Here is an 18,414-nt window from a genome sequence, read left to right as displayed (position 1 = left end):
ACGATTCTGAGTGGTCTCTTTGTTCTGTAGACTTATCAGTTCAAAAACGAACCTATTTTTCTGAGTCTCCAAAGCTGAGGAATGGAGCTGCCAGAGGGTCAGCAAATAGATGTAGAAAGCCACTTTATCTGCAGACCAGCAGAATGTCAGAAGGGTTTGCTCTATGGCACCCTTGTTCCTTGGAGATTTTCTGGCTGACTGATCGGCAGGCAGCTGGGAGGCTGTGAGGGAGTCATGTTTGGAAAGGTCTCTATGCCAAGAGTCTGCAGACACAACTGCCAACCAAGAGCTCCATCTCCATAAGCCCCCAATTCCTCCATTGGTGAAACTGGAGTGATAACAGCCTTATGAAACCAGGGCAGCGTACTGTAAACACTGAGGGTTTGCACCAGGAGTGTGGTTCTGGAATGGCAGCCTCAGGGTGGCTCCAGAGGACACGGAGCGAGCAGTGGAAGGGTACATCTGTCTGGCAGGGGATGAGGGTGTGTGGACACGGTGGGGAGGCGTGTTAGGAGGCCCAGTGGCAGAACTGACGAGAAGGCTGCAGTGGCGGGAGTTGCCTGAAGTTCTAGGTTTGATGAGATGCGGTAAGTGACACTAGTCATTGGATTACAGAGCTCATCCTCCTCGCTCTCGCCCTTCTGCCCTTGGAGCTACAGGTTGAATCCAGGCCCATCCTTGCCTCACAGCTGGAAGTTTCCATGTCACCTTCCCCCAGCGGGGACCAACCAACATTTTCATCTTTTTTATCTTTGCAGGTTTTTATTGAGAGGCTAGAAGAACTTCCATCCTCAGATCTCTGACTCCTGAGGTGCCCTGGAACCTTTTCCCTTCCCCTTCCTTTCCCTTCCCCTAGCCCAGGGTCCACGTGGGGAACTTGCTTCTCCCCAGGCCCCTCCGTCGTGGCTCACTTAGTTGGTCTCTGACGCGTCCCGGGAGGGGAAGCAGGGTTGGGTGGCATCCCTTTGCCAGAGAGTGACCAGTGATACGTCTGCCCTCCCGCATAGGATGCACCGGCTCAGTGACCTGTAAGGGCCGTTTCAGCACGTCTGTCTCTCCCGAGACCTGACCTTAGGTGGGAACGTAGGCTCTCATTCAGCGCTCAGGCTGTCCAGCTGCCAGCAGCTGCAGGTCCCTCTTGTCTACAATGGACAGCATCACCTAGAAGTGGGCGCGCTCTAGTGCCATGAACGACGTCAAGAGCAACCGAGAGCTGTACTTGCAGTACACCGCCACGGCCCCCAAGCTGCTGGCCCATGTCTCCAGGCTGCTTGTCGGCTGCCGGAGCGCAGGCATTTCTGTACCCAAGGGCATCAGAAACATCTTTGAGTTCACCTGGGAGGAACTGATCACCGACCCCATGATCCCTACCCCCTCCGACATCTTGGGCCTGGAGATCAGCATTGGCGCCCCGCCCGTGGTGCTTATGGAATCAGCCCCCATGCAGGCCCCCGTCCAGAAGAAGCCGCCCCCGCCAGTGCTCCCGCCACCGATGCTGCCCCCTTCCACCGGGCCGGCCAAATCCATGCACTCTCCTACCCACGGCCGCCGCAGGCAGTCCAGCCAGGAGACCCTGCACAGGTTCCAGCGGCAGTCCATCCACCTGCTGACCGAGCTCCTCAGCCTGAAGATGAAGGCCATGCTGGAGTCTGTGTCTGGTAAGTTGGCCAAGGCTGGCTCTGTGAAGCGTGGCTCGTTTTTCTGGGCCCAGAGGGTCTGGCCTGGGCAGGTGTGTGTGTCCACCATACCCTCCCCAGACAGGTCTCCAAGGACGTGCTGTGGAGAAGTGGCAGCCAAGGGTCCTGAGACCACCCCCAGGGATCATCCATCCCCTGCCCGCTCCGTTGCCCACGTTGCCCTCCTAGCCCTCCAGCTTTGCCAAGCCCAGGTTGAGAGGCTGACGGTGAGCACAGTGTGAGGTCCGAGGTATTGAAGGGCCCCGTTTGTGGAAATGATACAGTGGTAGGCAGAGGCAGCACCCAGGAGGAGGGGGCGAATTGGGAGGGCTGGTTGGTAGCCAGAAGCAGGAGAGTAGTGAGAACCGGGGTCTGCCCATGATAAGGGTCTCTCATCCCACTATTGGGGACCTGGGAACTCATCACTGATGAAGCCTTCTGGGTGCTGTTATTTTAAATACCAGTAGCATCAGCTCAGATAGCATCCCCAACTCAATGGACATGAGTCTGAGCAAGGAGACAGTGGAGGACAGGGAAGGCTGGCGTGCTTCAGTCCATGGAGCAGCAAAGAGGCAGACACGACGCAGCAGCAGAACAGCAACAACAGCATCAGTCTCCAGGCCTGATGGGGAGAGAAGGGGACGAGGGCAGAGAGCGAGGGGCCACCTGGAGGTCTGTGGAGCTCAAGGCCCTCATTAGGAGCCCCTCACACCTCCTTACCCTGGGAGTAGATCTTCACTCCCCTTCACTTCAGGGCCACTTAGGGAAGTCCTTTTCTAGAAGCACTTTCCCCACCCTGGAGAAAAGTGAGTAGTTGCCTTTGATGACTTTCTTAGGAGATGCCAACCCCTTGGACATTACAAAGCGCTTTGTGGAGGCCAGCCAGCTCCTGCACCTCAATGCCAAAGAGATGGCTTTTGACTTCCTGATTGGCACCATCGGGAGAAATCGTGGCAGTGCTGGACAGACAGGAAAAGGTGGGTACCTGAGTTTCAGCTCTTAGGTGAAAGGTCAGACAATACCAACAAGAGTGCAGTGGAAAGGTCAAGTCCCCAGCTTTAACGTTTGACGTTTCCAAGAGTTGAGGTGGATGCGAAGCAGTGTGGATTCTCACCTGCTGCAGCTGAGTGTGCGTATTGGTGCAGTTCCTATGGAGAACAGGGTGGTGGTGTCTGCAAGTAGGGAGATGCTCTAGCATCGTACCACCCAGCAGTTTCTCTGCTGAGTCATTCCCTAGAGCCCTGCCTCTTAAATGCTCTTCAGTGAAGGACCACTTTGTAAAATTTCCAGTCCCTTGTGGATCACCCCGTTTGCAAACATGATATTGTCACAGGAACATCAGGTTGGCACATAGACTTCTAAATGTTTCTCCTCAGTTACTGTATTCACCAGGTCATGGCCTGTGTGGATTCTTACCAGGCCACACGTGAGAACTGCACTGCCCTAGAGAAACTCTCACACATGTTAGAAGAAGTCATATCACAGTGTCTATTGCAGAATTGTTTGGGATGAAAAACAAAAAAAACGGAAACAACCTAAATGTTCACCAACTAGAGAAAAATTACAGTCTTTAGATAATGGAGCATAATGAGAAGTGGAAATGAATCAAGCACTGAAGCACACACATCAACATAGATTAAAAAATGGAGTTAAGCAAAAAAAAAGCAAGTTATAGAAATACTTTTGGTATAATGCTGTTCAAATAAAGTGTAAAATAACAAAATTACAGCATACTGCTTTTGAGTACATTATACAGAGTATAAGGACCAAAGCCGAATGGGAATAATCAGAGGGCCTGAAGTAACAGACAGAGAGCTAGAGGACGTGATCTCTGACAGTGGGAAGGGGAACAGCTGTGATTTAAAAGACAGCAGTTCAGGAACATCTGTACTGCTGTATCTCTTAAGCTTGGTGGATATAGAGGAATTCATTTCACATGCCCGAAAGTCCTCGCTGTTAGGAACTTTGATGGGGAAGCATAGTAAATTCATAACCCATAACCATTTGCCCTAACCTATAAAATCCATCCCCTTTTTAGTGTCTCTCCCTGTCCTCTAACTGTCAGGCTGCCCTTGATGGTCAGAGGCTAAACATCTGATGATAATACATGAACACACAGGGCAAATAAATTGCACAGTAAAACTGCAAGGTTTGGGGGGAAATGTGGGATTTCATGAACTCCGTGAGAATGATGTTAGAGAGCTGCTGGGTGTCCACATGAAGCCACCTGTGAGTGATGTGGAGAAGCAAAACTAGTTGCCAAGGGCAGGAGAGTTGCCAGGGCGACCACTCCATGCAGAAAGGATGACTTGGGTATCAAAGGGTTAACAGTACAAACAAATTTGGACCTTTTTGCAAAAGGCAGATGTGAAGGGACTCGTTTTATTGCTGTCATACAACCATTCAGAAAAAAAATCACACCATCTGAAAAAACCAACAGTTTTTATTTCTTATAAGAATTAGGCATGTGCCTACAATATCAGTGGACTTATGGTTAAATATAAGCTAGAGAAGGTTATTTTGCTAAACTTTGGTTTCCTTTCCTAAGGTAAAGTCCCGATCAAGCATACCCCAACTGTTTGCCATGGAGTATCTTCCCAGGGGGCACAGTGGTAAAGAATCCACCTGCCACCTCAGGAGACACAAGAGATGTGGGTTTGATCCCTGGGCGGGGAAGATTCCCTGGAAGAGGAAATGAAAACCCACTCCCGTGTTCTTGCCTGGGAAATTCCATGGACAGAGGAGCCTGGCAGGCTACAGCTCATGGGGCCACAAAGAGACACAACTGAGTGTGCACATACACGGGTTTCTTTCTGTTTTAAGAGAATGCACTCTGCCCGTTATATTCAGGGTCAGCTCTGCTCTGATAACGACAGGCTCTCTGGCTATGCCCTGTTCATGCAGGAGGTTGCCAGCAGACATGGAGCTCTGTGCCCTGCACTCCACATGGGGCTTGGAGCTCCACTCCACTGGAGCTCTACTTCGTTTGGGAGACAGCCGCCTGGTGGTCTGTCACGTGGGTAGGCGAGTCCTTTGGAGGGGAACGGGTAGCCTGGCCCAGCCACCCACCCTCAAACCTGCGAGCTGTGCTCTCCTTGCTGAACGTTGTGTTTCCCGATCCTGAAAATGAAGCAGTCATCCCTTTAGCGCTCCACCTCACAGGGTGTTTGAGCATCTTTAAGGGCCACAGGCTTTCACCTGCGACACAGTGGCTTCCCTCGTGGCTTGTGGTTAACCTGGTGGAGGAGACTTTGCATCAGAGGAGTGCTGAGCAAGCCTCTCCTGCATCACGCTCCCGCAGGAAATATCTCTTACTTGTTGCACATCTATTCCTGATGCTCCTTCAAATAAACCTAGAGTTTGAAAAGAAAATCTGAATGGCAAAATATAAATGAGGGAGCAATCTGTTTCCTTTGGGAAAGCATTCATCCTAGGAGGGCTTTAAGAAGATTCCAATGCCTAGTGATTTGTTTTGCGTGAGTTTTGCTTTTCTGTTCCCTCTGATGGCTGAGGTAGACTCAAGCTGTAACTGAGTCTGGAGTGGCATTCCTCGAATGCTGTAACTGGCGTATACCCATTGCTAAGGCAGCATTTCCTTAGTAATAAAATTACTTCCTGTCTTTTCTCCTGTCTAGTCCTGACATGTCAGGAAAGAAAGCTGGACTGCTGCTTGATTTTTAGTTGATGGCCATATTATGAAATAAAACAACAAAAAGAAAACATAGTCTTGCCACTTTTATATAATAGCTATTTTTTACTTTTGCAGTTCCCTTTGTGGTTCTTCTCTGTGTGTGTGTATTTGCGTATGTATATATATTTTTCTACAGATACAATAATTTTTCTATTTTTCAGTTTCCTTTGCTTAACAGACACAGTGTATTCCAACATGCCTATCCCTTTACAGTTGTCATTCTAAGTGCGTGTAGAGTTCTTCTGATGTCCATGTTCATAATTAACCGAATGCCTAGGCTTCCAGGTTTCTTGCTATTAGTATAATTTAATACTAACATAATATTAGTATAATAAGCATTGCAATATGCAACTTCATGCATATTGGTTGTTATCACTGTTGTGTTGGTTATTAAGATTACTCTCCCAGGAGAGAGGATTCCTAGGCAGAAGGTCTCAGGATGTATATAGTTCTTGTTAAATACTGCTTTCTTGGTGAATTTTCTCTGCACCAGTAGGACTGACTGGTTTTATTCCATCTTTCTCAGAATTGGCTATTATTAGTTCTTTTCATGTGGTCCTAATTTCCGGCTTTGGGTTACCAGTGAAGGTGATCATCTTTGGTTCCTATCATTCAACGTGCAGTCTCTAGGTTCAGGTTTTGTCTATTTAGAAGGTCATGTTTGCCATTTTCTTTATGAATTTGAATGAGCTGTGATGAATTGCTTGACATTTCCCAACAATTTCATGCCCAGCATGTGAAATGACTGTATTTGGGGGAAGAATAAGCAAATGATTTGATAAAGTTTGTTGGAAGAGTGACCAAGATTTTCCACAAGTAAAGGGGTGCCAAATTTTAATTCTTAAGTGGTCTGCTATCAAGTGATTTCGTACATGACAGTGTGATTCTGCAAGAGACTGATCTGTTGTTGCAGAAGCATCTGATTTCTGTGGCTTAGAGAAGGGGAATAGATAACTCTAAATTCTCTTCTAGCTAGCCCCATGTTTAGTCTCTTGACCTCGTGTAGCAGTTCTATCTGCATTTATCCTTAGAGTAACGTCACCTTTTGTGCCTGCCTTCTCTTCCCTGCTCTGATGTCATTTCATTCTTGAGAGATACTGGGGGCTAAGCAGGGAGGACACTGTAGAGGAGACTTTTTAAAGATTTCTCTTAGTCACTCTGAGCCTTCTCCAGCAGTAAAAATCTTTTTCTTCCAGAATTTGTGGTTTTGTAACAACAGGGCACTTCAGAATATCTGGCCTACCATATGACTAGGACAGAAAGTTCACTATTGTACTCTTGGTGAAAAAGTTAAAATTAAAAAAACTGTAAGCAGCATCCCTCTCTGTTCCACTCCAGATTCCTTTATGAATATCCCAGCCATGGGCGTGAACTCGCCTTATCAGCTTGTCTACGAGGCCTCTACTGGCTGTCTGAGCTTTTCCCTCTCAACTGGAAGGGAATTCAAGAAGAAAACAGGTAACCGTGATCCCCACCCCCATGTCTTTGGTGGTGGGGGTGGGATGGGGAGGTGGCTAGATTTCCCATGAGGCTGATGAGACGGTTTGGTTTTCTGATAGGAAGGATAGGTAGCTGCCCTGGCTGGAGACCGAGCAGCTGTTAACAGACTGTGTGCCCCACAAGGTGACATATCTCAACCCAGTCCGTCCACCCTGCAGTCTCATTGTTGGAATGTTTACAAGCCCTCCACCTCTGTCAGTGTGGTTCCTTTCACCTGGAGCAGCACCCCTACCAAACCCACATCTTCCACCTGCTACGTGATCCCATACTCACCGCCTCTGCCTAGAGACTTGTGTACTCACCCAGAAGGTAGGGGAACCCACACATGAACAGAGGTGTTCGGATACCAGACCTTAGCGTGTGTCCCCAACTGGGCCGGTTTATGTGGGCAGAAAACAGACACAGGGGCTGCTGCTATTCTACTGCAGAAGACAGAGCAGAAGGAAAAGCTTAAAGGAAAGAGCTGGTGGCAGGTGAGACCGTCGAGTGTAGCACCGACCTTGCAATCAGAGCTTGAGGAGGGATGAGCTGGGGCTGGAGAGGGCAGAGAAGGGGCTTCTTTCCCTTTGGATCTTCCAGGGCCCCCCAGGCTGTGATGGCAGAGTGGTGGGGTAGGGGAGGGACTGTGTTCACAGAGGACGCTTGGGAAGCTCAAAGACTGTCGAGTGATTCCTGCAGACCCTGGAGGTCAGGCTGGAAGTTGAGAAGCTTGGGTTTTATTCCCGAGCCTACCTCGGATGGTCATGAGTTTTGCCTTCCTCCAGGCCTCACTCTTCATGTCAAGCTAATCCTCTCACTTTTTCCGTCAGTGAACAGATGTTTGTTGAACAATCACTAGTTGTCAGCCACTCTTCTGAATGCCAGGGCTGCACGTGTGGATTCTAAGACGAGGAGCACTTCCCTTGCTGGAGCTGACACCCTCAGCTTCGTGTTCCCCCTGTTCCTTCACTCCTGTTGATGCATTGTCTCCCCCTCTGAGCATCACTTCCAGCGTCCCACCTTATATTCTCCTGGTTTATCCTGTCTCCTCCTGAGCTGGCCTTACATCCGTACAGTTACTTTGAGGGGAAACAGAGTCTCCTCAGGACCATTACTGAACTCATGATTTTTCAATGACTTCAGTTCAAGGGTGATGCCTTGAGTAAGGCTGTTTCAAAACAAGTTCCATATGTCTCTTGATCTTTTGGTTGGTGTGGCTGTTTTCCTCTGCCACCTGAAGATGTGATCACCCTATGACTCTGCATCAGTCTCACTAGGATGTATGTTCAACAATGCTGCATTTCTTACAGGTTCCTGATGTTGTTCAGAAATTAATCTCACACATGAGTGCTAGGATGGGTGGTTAACCTTACCTAATAGTTTATAAGTAGCCACGTGTCCTAGTTTATCCACTTAAGTCCCATTTTATGCTGTTGTCCTGACATAACTATTAATTATACCCATGTTCACTCTAAAGTGCTCTATCTTAAGGAACATATTGCTGGGTCTGGTAGCTAAGCCCCCATGCTCCCCATGCTGGAGGCCTGGGTTCAATCCCAGATCAGGGAACTAGATCACACACTCCACAAATAAGCGTTCATATGCCACAAGGAATAGATCCTACTAATGCCGAAGAAGCTGAAGTTGAACAGTTCGATGAAGACCTACAAGACCTTCTAGAACTAACAGCAAAAAAAAATGTCCTTTTCATGCTATAATGCAAAAGTAGGAAGTGAAGAGATACCTGGAGTAACAGGCAAGTTTGGCCTTGGAGTACCAAATGAATCAGGGCAAAGGCTAACAGTGTTTTGCCAAGAGAATGCACTGGTCATAGCAAACATCCTCTTCCAACAACACAAGAAACGCCTCTACACATGAACATCACCAGATGGTTGACACTGAAATCAGATTGATTATACTCTTTGCAGCTGAAGATGGAGAGGCTCTATAAAGTCAGCAAAAACAAGACTGGGAGCTGACTGTGGCTCAGATCATGAACTCCTTATCGCAAAATTCAAACTTATATTGAAGAAAGTAGGGAAAACCACTAGGCCATTTGATATGACCTAAATCAAATCCCTTACGATTATACAGTGGAAGTGACAAATAGATTCAAGAGATTAGATCTCATAGACAGAGTGCCTGAAGAAATATGGACAGAGGTTTGTGACGTTGTACAAGAGGCAGTGATCAAGACCATCCCCAAGAAAAAGAAATGCAAAAAGGCAAAATGGTTGTCTGAGGACGACTTACAAATAGTTGAGAAAAGAAGAGAAGTGAAAGGCAAAAGAGAAAAGGAAAGCTATAGCCATCTGAATGCAGAGTTCCAAAGAATAGCAAGGATAGATAAGAAAGCCTTCCTCAGTGATCAGTGCAAAGAAATAGAGGAAAACAATAGAATGGGAAAGACTAGAGATCTCTTCAAGAAAATCAGAGATACGAAGGGAATATTTCATGCAAAGATGAACACAATAAAGGACAGAAATGGTACGGACCTAACAGAAGCTGAAGATAATTAAGAAGAGGTGGCAAGAAGACACAGAAGAACCGTACAGAAAAGATCGTCACGACCCAGATAACCACGACGGTGTGATCACTCACCTAGAGCCAGACATCCTGGAATGTGAAGTCAAGTGGGCCTTAGGAAGCATCACTACGAACAAAGCTAGTGGAGGTGATGGAATTCCAGTTGAGCTATTTCAAGTCCTAAAAGATGATGCTGTGAAAGTGCTGCACTCAATACACCAGCAAATTTGGAAAACTTAGCAGTGCCCACAGGACTGGAAAAGGTCAATTTTCATTCCAGTTTCAAAGAAAGGCAGTGCCAAAGAATGTTCAGACTACTGCATAATTGCACTCATCTCACATGCTAGCAAAGTAATGCTCAAAATCCTCCAAGTGAGGCTTCAACAGTTTGTGAACCAAGAACTTCCAGATGGTCAAACTGGATTTAGAAAAGGGAGAGAAACCAGAGCTCAAATTGCCAACATCTGTTGGATCATAAAAAAAGCAAAGAGAGGTCCAGAAAAACACCTACTTCTGCTTCATCGACTGTGCCACAGCCTTTGACTGTATGGATCACAACAAACTCTGGAAAATTCTTAAAGGGATGGGAATACCAGACCACCTTCCCTGCCTCCTGAGAAATCTCTGTGCAGGTCAAGAAGCAACAGTTAGAACCGGACATGGAACAACGGACTGGTTCCAATTTGGGAAGGGAGTACATCAAGGTTGTATATTGTCACCTTGCTTGTTTAACTTATATGTAGAGTATGTCATGGGAAATGATGGGCTGGATGAAGCACAAGCTGGAATCAAGATTGCCAGGATAAATAATCAATAACCTCCGATACGCAGATGACACCACCCTTATGGCTGAAAGCGAAGAGGAGCTGAGGAGCTTCTTGATGAAAGTGAAAGAGGAGAGTGAAAAAGCTGGCTTTAAAGTCAACATTCAGAAAACCAAGATCATGGCATCTGATCCTATCACTTCATGGCAAATAGATGGGGAAACAATGAGAGACTTTATCTTCTGGAGCTCCAAAATCACTGTAGATGGTGACTGCAGCCATGAAATTAAAAGTCGCTTGCTCCTTGGAAGAAAAGCTATGACCAACAAAGACAGCATGTTAAAAAGCAGAGATATTACTTTGCCAACAAAGATCCATCTAGTTAAGTTATGGTTTTCCCAGTTGTCATGTGTGGATGTGAGAGTTGAACGATAAAGAAAGCTGAGCACTGAGGAATTGATGCTTTTGAACTGTGGTGTTAGGGAAGACTCTTGAGAGTCCCTTGGACAGCAAGGAGATCAAACCAGTCAATCCTAAAGGAAATCAGTCCTGAATATTCACTGGAAGGACTGATGCTGAAGCTCCAGTTCTTTGGCCACCTGATGTGAAGAACTGACTCACTGAAAAAAATACTGATGCTGGGAAAGATTGAAGGCAGGAGGAGAAGGGGACGACAGAGGATGAGATGATTGGATGGCATTACTGACTCATTGGACATGAGTTTAACAGGCTTCAGGCGTTGGTGATGGACAGGGAAGGTTGGCATGCTGCAGTCCATGGGGTCACAAAGAGTCGAATATGACTGAACAACTGAACTGAACTAACTGAAAAGATTCCACAGTCAAATTTAAAAAAAAATTTTTTTTAAAGACCATATTGTAGAGTCATTGTGTTTTAAGTCACTTTGGGTTTGGAACCTCTGCTACCTGTTGCACGTGCTCATGCTGTCACACCTTGCCAGCTGGCCCTCTTTGCCATTCTAGGGTCACACAGACATGAAAGGGAGTTGCACCTACTCTCCGAGTGGACAACAGCTATTTCTGGAGCGTAGCCCAGCTTTTTGGGCAGAGAACTCAGAGAAGTCTGTCGACAGTTGTTCCTGGTTGTCATACTTTGGGATCCAAACCAACCAGGGGCAAGCCAGAAATGAGTGCTCAGGCCAGAAGGTGTTCTAGGAGCTTAGCAGCAGGTAGCTGGGCCTCTGGTCTGGTGGCTGGAGGAGTCAGGGAAGGGACTACGAACCACTGAAGGTGGCAGGTACCAGAGATGGTACCCAGGTACCAACCAGAGACCTCAAGTCTTGGCTAACAGTGAGGAAGATGCCATTCTGAAGCTTTCATGGCTCAGGTGGCGCCTAAGCAGTGCCCCTTGTCTGAAGTCTCATTTTGGTTTTGAGACCAAGGTGAAGATGATCCTGCATATATCAAAGGAGAGCATATGGCTCCAGCTGAGTGGGCAGCAGAGGCTCAGAGCACGTTGGATCTGAATAGATGTTTCTGGAAATTCAGCCACGGATGATCACCTCCACAGTTTCACGTCATCATATCCTCATGCCACCTAACACTGAAATGAAATAAGCATAAAATATTGCCACTACAGATTTCAGCAGACAGAAGAAAATCCATGAACTCAAAGACAGGACAATGGAAATTACTGAGTTTGAAGAACAGAAAGAAAAAGATCAAAGAAGAAGGAACAGAGCCTTCAAGGGAGTCCTGCAAAGTGAAATGAAAGGACACTAGACAGAACCACAAACTCACAGGGAGAAATAAAGATCTCCATAAAGGTAACACATGGGAAATTATAAAATTTCAACGATGAATTCTACCAGACATTCAAGGAAGAGCTAATGCCAATCATTCTAAAATTTTTCCCCCAAATTGAAGAGGGAATGCTTCCCAACTCATTCCATGAGGCCAGTGTTGCCCTGATATCAGAACCAAAGACACTGTAAGAAAATTACAAGAAACCAGTATACTTGATGAACATTGATGTCAAAATCCTTAGCAAAATATTAGCAAACAGAATTTGGCAGCATGTTAAAAGGATTATATAACTTGACACCAAGCAGGATTTATTCCTGGAAGGCAAGCATGATTTAACAGGTAAAATTCAATCATTGTAATATATCACATGAACAGAATGAAGGGATAAAAATCCACATGATCTTCTCAGTTGATGCAGAAAAGCATTTGACAAAACTTAACTTCCTCTTATGATAAAAAAAAAAAAGCACTCAACAAACTAGGAATAGAAGGAAACGACTTCCACTTAATACAAGTCATATATGAAAACTGCACAGTGAACATCGTATTCAGTGGTAAAAGATGAGAGCTTTCCCACTATAATCAGATACGAAGCAAGGATATCTGCTTTCACCTCTGTATCATGTTACAAGAAGCTCTAACCAGAGCAGTTAAGCAAGAAAAATAAACGGCATTCACATTGAAAAGAAAGAGTTAAAAGTACCTGTTTGCAGATGATATGGTCTTATATGGTGGTTGTTCAGTTGCCCAGCCACCTCCAGCTCTTTGTGACCCCACAGACTGCAGTGCGCCAGGCGTCCCTGTCCTTCACCATCTCCCGGAGCTTGCTCAAACTCATCTCCATTGAGTCCAGGATGCCATCCAACCATCTCATCCTCTGTCATCCTCTTATCCTCCTGCTTTCTGTCTTTCCCAACATCAGGTTCTTTTCCAGTGAGTCACCTCTTCACATCAGATGGCCAAAGTATTTGAATTTCAACGTCAGTATCCGTCCTTCCAATGAATATTCAGGACTGATCTCCTTTAGGATTGACTGGTTTCATCTTCTTGCAGTCCAAGGGGCTCTCAAGAGTCTTCCCCAACACCACGCTTCAAAAGCATCACTTCTTCGGCGCTCAGCCTTCTTTATGGTCCAACTCTCACATCCATACACGATGACTGGAAAAACCATAGCTTTGACTAGATGGACCTTTGTTGGCAGAGTAATGTCTCTTTTAAAATACGCTGTCTAGGTTTGTCATAGCTTTTCTTATATGGAGAAAACCCTAAATATTCTACACAAAAGAAGCTGTTAGAACTAATAAATGAATTTAGCAAAGTAGCAGGCTACAAAGTCAACACAAAAGTCGACTTTATTTCTATACATGTACAGTAAACAATTGAAAAGGAAATTATGAAAACAGTCCCATTTACAAAAGTAACAAGAAGAGTCAAACAGGAATTAGCAAAAGAGGTGAAAAACTTGTGCAATGAAAACTATAAAACATTGGTTAAGGAAATTAAAGAAGACATAAATGGGAACACATTCCATGTTCGTGAATTGGAAGATGTGACGTTGTTAAAATGTCAATACTTCCTCAAGTAGTCTAAGACTCGATACAATCACTATCAAAATGCCAAAGTTTTTTTTTAATTAATTTATTTGTTTCGGCTGCGCTGGGTCTTCGTTGCTGCATAGACTTTCTCCGGTTGTAGCAAGTGGAGGCTCCTCTCGTTGCAGTGCCTCGACTTCCCGTTGCAGCGACTTCTCTTGTTGCCACTGGCGTTAGGGTGTGCAGGCTCTAGTAGTGGCAGCACGCAGGCTCAGTAGTTTCAGCTTATGGGCTCTAGAATGCAGGCTCAGTAGTTGTGACACGTGGGCTTAGTCGCTCCATGACACGTGTAATCTTCCTTGACCAGGGATGGAACCCATGTTCCCTGCATTGGCACGCAGATCCTTAACCACTGGACCACTAAGGATGTCCCCTAAAGATGTTTTTTGAAGAAATAGGAAAACTCGTCCTGAAAGTTATAAGAAATCTCAAGAGACCACCGGGTAGTCAGAAAAAATCTTGAAAAGAGCAACAGGGAACTTCCCTAGTGGCCCAGTGGCCAAGACTCTCTCCTCCCCATGCAGGACCTGAGTTCATTCCCTCGTCAGGGAAGTGGATCCCACATGTTGCAACTGGAAGATCGTGCATGCTGCAACAAAGACAGAAGATCCTGCAGGCCACAGCTAAGACCCAGGACAGCCACATAAATAAGTAAAAGCAAATAAATATTTTAAAAAGGACAGTAAAACTGGAGGACTCACAAAATTGCAAAACTTACTGCAAAGCTGCACTCATCAAAATAGTGCAATATTGTCACCGTGACAAACATATTAACCGATGAAATGGAGTAGAGAATCCAGAAATAAATGTTTACATATATGAGCAAATGATTTTTGACAGGGTTCCAAGACCACTCAATGGGGAAAAGATAGTCTTTTCAACAAATGGTGATGGGAAAACTGGATATCCACATGCAAGAGAATGAAATTGGACCCTTACCTAACACCATATATAAAAATTAACTCAAAATGGATCAGGGACTTAAATGTAAGACCTAAAACAGTAAAACGCTTAGAAGATAATGAGACAAAAACATTATGACATTGGATTTCACAATGATTCATGATTCAGTGAACCCGTAATCCAATCCATGATGCAATGACTCATTCCTTTGGATATGTCACCAGAGGCATTGGCCAAGAAAGAGAAACATAGACACATTGCATTTCATGAATTTTTAAAATTTTGTGCATCAGGAGACACTATTGACAAAAAGAGAGTCCACAGAATGGCAGGAAATAATTGCAAATCATGTCTGATGAGGGAGTGATATCCAGAATATATAGAGAGCTTCTAAAACTCAAGAACAAAAAAACAACCTGATTCAAAAATGGGCAAAGGACTTGAATAGACATTTCTCCAAAGAAGATATAGCTGGCCCATAGACACATTAAAAGAGGTTCAACATCACTAACTATTGGGAGAATGGATATCAAAACTACATTGAGATACTACCTCACTCCCAGTAGGATGATTAGTGTCAAAAACCAGAAAACAAGTGCTGGTGAAAATGCAGAGATGTTGGAACCCTTGTGCACTGTTGGTAGGAATGTCAAATGGTACAGCCAGGTTTACTGTGGAAGACAGTATGGCAGTTCCTCAAAAATTAAACATGGAATTACCATATAATCCAGTGATTTCAATTCTCAGCATATACCCAAAAGAATTAGAAGCAGGGTCTCAAAGAGGCGTTTCTACAAGTGTTCATAGCAGCTTTATTCACAGTAGCTAAAACATGGGTGAAACTCAACTGTCTATCAGTAAATGATGGATAAAGAATAGCTGGTCATGGGTCATCCCTGGAGATCCAGTGGTCAAGATGCCATGCTTCCAGGGCAGGGGGCATGAGTTCGATCCCTGGTTGGGGAACTAAGATCCACATGCCACATGGTGTGGTCAAAAAATAAAATTTGGTCTGTACCTATGGAATATTGTTCAGCCTTAAAAAGGAAGGGAATTCTGCAGTATTGTTATAATATCAGTGAACCTTGAGGACATTATACCACATGAAATATACCAGTCACAAAAAAGTCAAATACTGTATGACTCCACTTATACAAGGTACTTAGAATAGTCAAAATCATAAAGATAGAAAGTTAGACTGGTGGTTGCCAGGGGCTGGCAGGAGGGGAGAACGGGGAGTTATTGCTGCAGTTTCAGTTTTACAAAATGTAGAAAGTTATGGGAATAGATGGTGATAACAGTTGCACAACACCGTGAGTGTATTTGATACCTGTGAACTGGCCTCTTAAAAATGAAGTTGGAAAAAAAAAATGAAGTTGGTAAGTTTTTGTTATGTGTATTTTACCACAAACACATGCAGAAAACTCCAAAACATCACACTCCAAGTCTCAGTCCATACACTGCCCTATGCTGAAGGCTGAGATAAGCCAGCATCACAGAAGCGTTGAAGCCCATTCCTTGAGCTGGAATTGAGACTTTTTGTCTTAAGTCAGAAGTATCACAAGGAATCCCTTCTGTATCCACGGCAGCCATAGGTGTCCTCTCCCTATCCAGAACCAGGCCGCGCTTGGGGAAACGTGGCTGGATTCACCATCCTGCATGAATGTTCCTGACACCCACTCAGTTGACTCACAGAGTGACGCCTGTTTCATAAGACCTGCTGGGAGTTCCTGCCTCTGGAAGCATAAATGATTCCCAGTTATTTTGACTCAAAGGATGCAGCTCTGCTGCTCTCCCCAGCCCCTCTCCCCAGCCCCTCTCCCCAGGTAAACAGGAGCATCTTGAGAAACCATTGTCTCAAACCGTCCTTAACCTCTTCATCTCCAGCTACAGGCAAACCCAAAAATGCGGACGATGCTTTGGCGTCCCCGCAGCGAGGAGCAGGAGCGGGAACCTCTGCCTCCGAGGTTACCGAGTTGAGCGACCCTTGCCCTGAAGCCCGGGAGAAGCTGCAGGAGATGTGTCGTGTTATGTGAGCGCCCCAGTGATTGGGGCGGGTGGGAGAGGAGGGCATGGCCTGTGTGTGCGGAAGGGGCATCCTGGGCGTGTTGGCCACCCGGTGCCCCCAGCGACAGTGGAGGGGTCATTGCCATCCCTCACACGCACATCCCTAGTCCTTCGCCATTCATTCTCCTTTTCAGTCATACTGTAACCTTATGAGGAAGGTAGGTTTATGCTCATTCTGCAGATGAGGAAGCTGAGGTACCCCAAGTGCACGGTAGGAAAGCATTGTCTGAGGTCCTCTAGCTCAGTGAGGCTGACCCAGGGCAATGCTTTTTGCCTCCTCACCAGTGAGACCCCTTTGCATGGCTTCCTATAATTTACACACCCTTGTAGTTAAGCATGTTTATTTTTTAACACAATTTGTTAGATGTTCTCTTTGGAAAAAAAGAAACACCTCTCAAACAAAACATATCTACATGGGTGATTAATGATATTTATGATTTTGTGGGTCACGAGTCCCAGCAGGTGAACCTGCATTTGCCTTGTTCCCTGGAGCAAGGCCCATGAAGGACTTCAAACGTAGTCACATCTAAGCATATATGTGTCCTGGAGCTCCTGGGCAACTGTCTCTGCAGCTGTAGAGCTTGGGTAGAGGGCAGCCACCCAGTTTGCTCATAACTGTGACATTTCAGAAGGAAGCTGTCTTCCTTTGTAACCTCAGGATTGGGAGGGGATCAAAGCCTCCAGCTCCCCATCCCATTTTGCACACAGGCCCACCCCGTGGGTCTCCACCACTGTACAAAAGGTGGAAATGAGGCCAGGAGTGGTCTGACAGGGGTACAGCCCTTCCCAGCTCTTCCTAAAAGCATTACCTGTGAGGATGAGGTGTTGGGGTGGGAGAAGGTCCTCCGGGGACAGGGAGATGGGATGGGAGTCTCGGGAGCTGGGGAGGAGCTACAGGGAGCCTGGTGAGTGAGAGCCAAGAGGCTAGAAGACATGTTGATCTCCTTCCCTGCAGAGAAGCCGAAAGGGTCTCGTGGAGAGGGAGGAATATCTTCTACCCCATCATCATACGCAACTACAGGGCAAAGATGCCCCCTCATCTAATGTCGACCCCCAAAGGGGATGCTCAGACCCAGAGCTCCCACCACCCTCACCCTCCGGGTGCTCAGACTTATGCTCCTGCCCCTCACCAGCCTCCCGCCTACCACCTCCACTCCGGCCGGCACTCTCTGGAGTGGAAGGGGCCCAGGAAGTTCATCAAGTTGCATTACTCCTTCTACGATGGGTCCTCCTTTGTTTAGTATCCTTCTGTTCGGTCCTTTCTCCCCGCAGCTCAGCCCGGAGAATGCCAGGGTTTGATAAAGCCAGGGTGTTTCCTTTGGCTTTTCAGTTGATCAGAGAAGCCTGGTGACCAGTGCTCCGGGGTATTAAGAATTTGTCCAGGTCAGAGGAAGAAGTCCTGAGAGTCAAGCCTCCAGTTCAGGTCCTGTCAACCAGGATGCAACAAGGCCAGCTGTGTATGATCACATGTCAGCCTGTGCTGGGGGTATAACAGTGGTCTCTGCCTTCAAGGTTCTCCCAGGCAACAAGAGGTTAGAGACACGGAACATCTCTAGCTGAGACAAGATGATAGGAGACCCTCAGTCCAGGTGGGAGAGTCTTTATCTTTCTGTTCCAGGCTCATTGGATGAGCCCTGTGGTTCTTGAATACTTTGCCCACAAAATCCATGTATTTGGAGTCTAATCCACAGCCCAGAACCCCACCTGGCATGTGCCCGCCCGAGTTGCTCTGCAGCAGAAGTCTGTCTGCGCTCATGAGCACATGGGCAGCTGGGTCGCAGCCTCGGGGTGTGGGAGTGGCCCAGGGGGACACATGTTCTCTTTGAGAGTCTGGTGAAAGGTGTAGACCCTCTTCCTGGAAACATGCACTGAGACATGCAGGGAAGCATGGCCTGTGGTTGCAGGGGTCTGCAGACCTCCACAGCTTGTCTGTGTACCTGGATTGCAGAA

At 46.4% G+C, this 18,414-nt stretch overlaps 1 protein-coding gene across 1 annotated transcript in view; it reads left to right on the top strand.

Annotated features, from left to right (window-relative positions):
* Positions 1 to 1,186: 1,186 nt before the first annotated feature.
* Positions 1,187 to 18,414, top strand: part of C10H3orf20 (chromosome 10 C3orf20 homolog) — a 46,591-nt gene continuing 29,363 nt past the window's right edge. Inside the window, exons 1-5 of the mRNA XM_068983137.1 lie at positions 1,187 to 1,658; positions 2,513 to 2,653; positions 6,706 to 6,825; positions 16,291 to 16,429; positions 17,420 to 17,704. Of these exons, the coding sequence (XP_068839238.1) occupies positions 1,187 to 1,658; positions 2,513 to 2,653; positions 6,706 to 6,825; positions 16,291 to 16,429; positions 17,420 to 17,704 (1,157 nt within the window). The remainder of the gene's footprint in view (positions 1,659 to 2,512; positions 2,654 to 6,705; positions 6,826 to 16,290; positions 16,430 to 17,419; positions 17,705 to 18,414) is intronic.

This window comes from Capricornis sumatraensis, chromosome 10, assembly GCF_032405125.1.
Source record: "Capricornis sumatraensis isolate serow.1 chromosome 10, serow.2, whole genome shotgun sequence".
NCBI classification, from domain to species: domain Eukaryota; kingdom Metazoa; phylum Chordata; class Mammalia; order Artiodactyla; family Bovidae; genus Capricornis; species Capricornis sumatraensis.
Note: the sequence above shows the minus strand (reverse complement) of the source record. Positions and strands in the feature narration are given on the sequence as shown.